This window comes from Phytophthora infestans, genomic scaffold (assembly GCF_000142945.1).
Source record: "Phytophthora infestans T30-4 supercont1.1126 genomic scaffold, whole genome shotgun sequence".
Taxonomy (NCBI): domain Eukaryota; phylum Oomycota; class Peronosporomycetes; order Peronosporales; family Peronosporaceae; genus Phytophthora; species Phytophthora infestans.
Genome location: NW_003302764.1, coordinates 2708 through 7159, shown reverse-complemented (window position 1 = coordinate 7159; position 4452 = coordinate 2708). Strand labels below are relative to the sequence as shown.

The following is a 4452-nucleotide window of genomic DNA, read 5'->3' as shown; positions in this document are numbered from 1 at the left end:
TGCATCCAAGCACAACAATCCCTCGTCATCGCATCCTGTACTGCGCGAACGACCTTCACTGAGGTTGTATTGAGCCTGAGCGAAGTCACTGGAAGACGCGGAAAAAGTGGTCTCGGCAGGGATCGTGGCAGATAAACTTAAAGTCACAGCTAGAGAATTCACGTTGTCCGTCATCTAAGATGCCTCTGAACTGCTGGAGAGCTTGTATTGGATTGCGTAAGAGTGTTTTATTGAGTACTGGATTGTGTTTTGGAAAGTGATGAGGACATGATAGTTTAGAAGGATCGTCCTCCATGTAGATATCATTTTCTTACGTCCTTACCCACCGGTAAGAACAAGAAGTTTTAAATATTGGGACGGACACGTCTCTGTGGGACGGACACGGCCAAATTAGTATTAGATTTTGTATGCTGAAATATTGCAACGGACACGCCGCTTAGAGACGGACACGGCTTGTAATATTAATAGCTCGATTTTATTATATGAAAAACTGCTGCTACAAAAGTTTTTTTTTTGTGTCGTCTCTGCGCACAGTCTGTCCCATGGCCCTCCGCGGAATGGCTCTCCTTACTTTTACCCTTCTTCGTCAACGAGAAAATGCAGCGTCCATACAATCGCGATTCAGAGCGAAACGTATGCTCAGCGTACTGGAACGAAAATGCGTGCATTTATTATTTTGGAAGAGCTGCGTTTTTCTTCGCTACCCAGAAATCAAAATATTTCTCCCACCTTGCACGAATCGCACCTTCATTGGGGATGCCATTGCGATTAATGCCGGTAAAAAGTTTGAATGGCGTTGCTCCCTTTCTGTAGAGCTTCTCTAAGGTAGTTTCCTTGTTCAGAAACAACTGCAGATTCTGAAAGTCCTTGTCGGTCATTGTTTTCCATGTTGTAAGGAGCTTAGCGACGAGTTTTGAGCTGACCACATTCGCTGTACTCTGGTATTCTCTGTCTTCGTTGATCGCGTTGTGTGTGTATATTCTGTTGTTTTTATCATCAAATCGGTAGCCTCTTAGAAACCGTCCGCCGTCAGTACAATCTGCATCGTTCAGCTGGATCATGTCAATGGGTACACGCTTCACTTGTATCGAGGCCGCCACCAGGGACAGAGCTCTCGTCATGCTCGCAAGCAGGATAATCGCTGCCAACAACTTCATTGTATGCGGGTACGGTAGGATCCTATGCTTGACTGGGAAGTTCTCCGGAGGGGGGGGGGGATATTATACCCGCGGGGCAAATTCTGGAATGATTGCATGTACAGTGGTTGTGAAGACTGTAGTACGTTTTTTGCTCTGTGCGGTATGTACAGTCTGAACCGCACGAAGCAAAAACGTACTGTACATTATCAAAGCCGCTCTTTTCGACTTACAGAACAGTACATAAAGCATCCAGTGACTACATGTATTAATACGTGTAGTAATACAAAATGACAGTATTACTGCACTGCATTTTGGGTCTGGGAATTCATCCCGATTAAAAAAAAATCCTACCCCCTTGGGCGCCCGCAAAAGAGGGTCCAGCACCGAGCTTGATGAGAGAATCTTATTGTCGCAGAAGCGCAGCGACTGCCTTCACGACGCGCAGCGGAGCAATTCTTAAGAAATTCAACGACATCCGTCCTCTTTATTTTTGGATGGTAATGGTGATGAGAAATTATCTTGCCTTTACTACAGTACTGATCTGACAAGTGCTAGCAACACGTGCCAAAATAAAAGTAGTAGCATGTAAGTTTCTTCGAAGTTTTGTAAAACCTATAATGCCCAGGGAGAATAGCGTTAGTACAAACAGTTGGGCCAGATTTCCCACTGTTAATTTAACAACGCCTCGGGATCATCCAGACCGCACATCCTACAGTAGTACCACACCCCGTTTTCGCGCTCTTGGACCTTCAATTAACTTCGGAATATGATGATCCTGAATCTAAATGAACAGTAACTTGTAAGCTAAAATCTGATTTATTTGCAAATCATGTACATGTATGGTGCATCCGATGCACTGTACTGTACATGTAGTACATGTCATGTACTAATAGTAGGATATCCTGCTGTGAGACGTACAGGTAACGTCCGACGTTGTGGATAATATTTCGACAGAACATGCCAAACACATGAAGTGTGTTTCTCCTACTTTCTGTAATATATCCCCGGCTGGGGCCCAGCTGGATTCCAGTGCAGGGGTTATAAATTATGTATTAATATTACCGATTAGCTACCATTATTATAACTTACTAGCCGAGCGCCGCCGCGTAGCGGCGGTAGTTTAGGTATAGCTCTACTTGCTTTGGCCTTGCCGCCCCCGCTTCACTTCGGCGGGATAATTATTTCAAAAAATATGAACCCCTATGTATTCCATGAATTTCTTAATTCTGGGTTTAATTTAGACCAGTCGCTACAAAATGCTGAGCTCCCAGTAAGCCGTGCAATTATTTCTACAAAATGCTGAGCCCCTAGCATCACACTTACCATGCTTAAAAATTATTAATTTGGTGATCTTGACACAGTCTCTTTATTATTGTTGGCTACTACATAAGTACTGGCGTGACATTCGTCAGTCATCGCTATTTTCATGAAGTTTGATAGGTTTACCTAGAGAGCATCATACAGTCCGTGTTGACTCGGGCACATGCTTGCCGTGTCGTGCTGGCATTAACGGCGAGTATGTGCCCAACTCAAGAATCACCAGCACTTCAAATAGCATGTCTACAAACGATATTGAATATATTTAGCTTGGCGTCGTGCTCGATATCATGGGCCGTTCTGAGGCGCTGTGAAACTTAGCCCGCATCAATCCAAAGGACAGTAATGATCTATCCAGGTTGCACTTCTTACTCTCTTGTACTGCCTATTTGAGCTTGTAAGTAACTAAAAATTGCTAACTTCTCTCACAAAACTAACTGAAAAAAAGCTATAAATTTTCGAATTGTAATATTTTTATGCATGCAGCCTTCATTTTGTGCTGATTCAAAAGTCATTGGGCAGTCGAACCTGTCAGTTATGATTATAACATTAGGATAATGCGTCGCAAGACGCTTGCGGCAGCGTTTTTTATTTGATAGGTTAATTAAGATGCCAAAATGATTTAACTATCAGCTATACCCTAAGTTTAACCTTTTGTTATGGTGTCTAATTAACCAGCTCTCATGCTGTGCTGTTGTCTATCCGCTCCATTTAAAATTTTATCCTTCGCCTATGTCGGTGACACGTCCGCCAGTTAAGTTGTATCGGATTTTGCAGTCTAAACAATTCTTAGAAAACACTGGCTTACAGCAGTATCACACATGAGCTCGTTTTATTCAATCTAAAACTTTCTATCTTTGTGAATCAAGTGACAACGTATATTAGCAGCGTTGTTCTTACGGCCAGCTGTTACAGCCAGCTCTTCTGTTGTACATGTACTACGATTTGGCAGCTTAGTAGTTACCTCACTCTCAGATAATTAGATAATATGTCGACAGCAAAATAGTTGTAGCTAATAAAGTCATTGTACAGTACATTGCATAAACTATTAAGTACATAGTTTACGTATATTATAGTACATGTATGGCTTCCAAAACACGCATTCATACGTGCACGCTAAGCACCTTGCAGCATAGGAAGCGTCTTTAGGGGCTATTTCATTTAAGAATAAGTAGCTCTCTCTGTTTAGCACTCAAATATTAAAGCAACATGCATTATTAAAAAAGTAAATACTTCGTAATATAAAAACGATGCCACCTTCGGATATCGCTTATAGTAGTAATTGTCATCAGCACATATAAGTTATTTTTGCTCATCTAAACCTATCTATCTTATGTGGTTCAAGCGACAACGTTTATTAGCACAGCGTTGCTCTTACGGCCAGCTTCTGTTGTACATGTACTTCTGTTTGGCAGCTCAGTCGGGTTACCTCACATTCAGAAATGTTCTTTAATATTTCTACAACGAAAACAAATTGTAGTTATTCTTTTTAGTCATTGCTTCTTACAAAAACTATATAGAACACAATATTGTTTGTATTATTAGAATGGCCTCGAAACACACGTGTACGCTTAGAGCCTGCAGCATAGGAAGCGTCTTTAGGGGCTATTTCATTTGAGAATAAGTAGCACTCAAATATTAATAGCAACTTCCCATATTAAAATAGTGCAAAATAAAAACTTCGTAGTATTCAAACGGAGGCGCCATCGGATAATGGATAGTCTTGTGCAAATCTCTATATATGCTCTGTGAACCACATGGATTTACTGATGTAAGCTACATAATTCCGTTTTAAACAATCGAAGCCGCCTTCGCTCCGCTCGACAGCCGATGATAATGCTCGAAAACATGAGCGTTTGGTGTGACCGACGGACAGACACCGTGCTAGCATTGATAGTTTAGGACTAGTCGGCCGCCGCCACTACGCGGCGGAGGTGGCAGGTTTTAGTCCCAGGGGAAATGGGCTCCCGCCTTCGCTGCGCTCCGGCATAAACAT

General features: G+C 42.2%; 1 protein-coding gene across 1 annotated transcript; it reads right to left on the bottom strand.

The window, feature by feature from the left end:
• Positions 1 to 671: 671 nt before the first annotated feature.
• On the bottom strand, positions 672 to 1157 carry PITG_23215 (secreted RxLR effector peptide protein, putative; the record flags this gene model as incomplete). The annotated part of the gene is made up of 1 exon (XM_002894686.1): positions 672 to 1157. The coding sequence occupies one exon, from the start codon at positions 1155 to 1157 to the stop codon at positions 672 to 674; it is 486 nt and encodes a 161-aa protein (XP_002894732.1).
• Positions 1158 to 4452: the final 3295 nt, after the last annotated feature.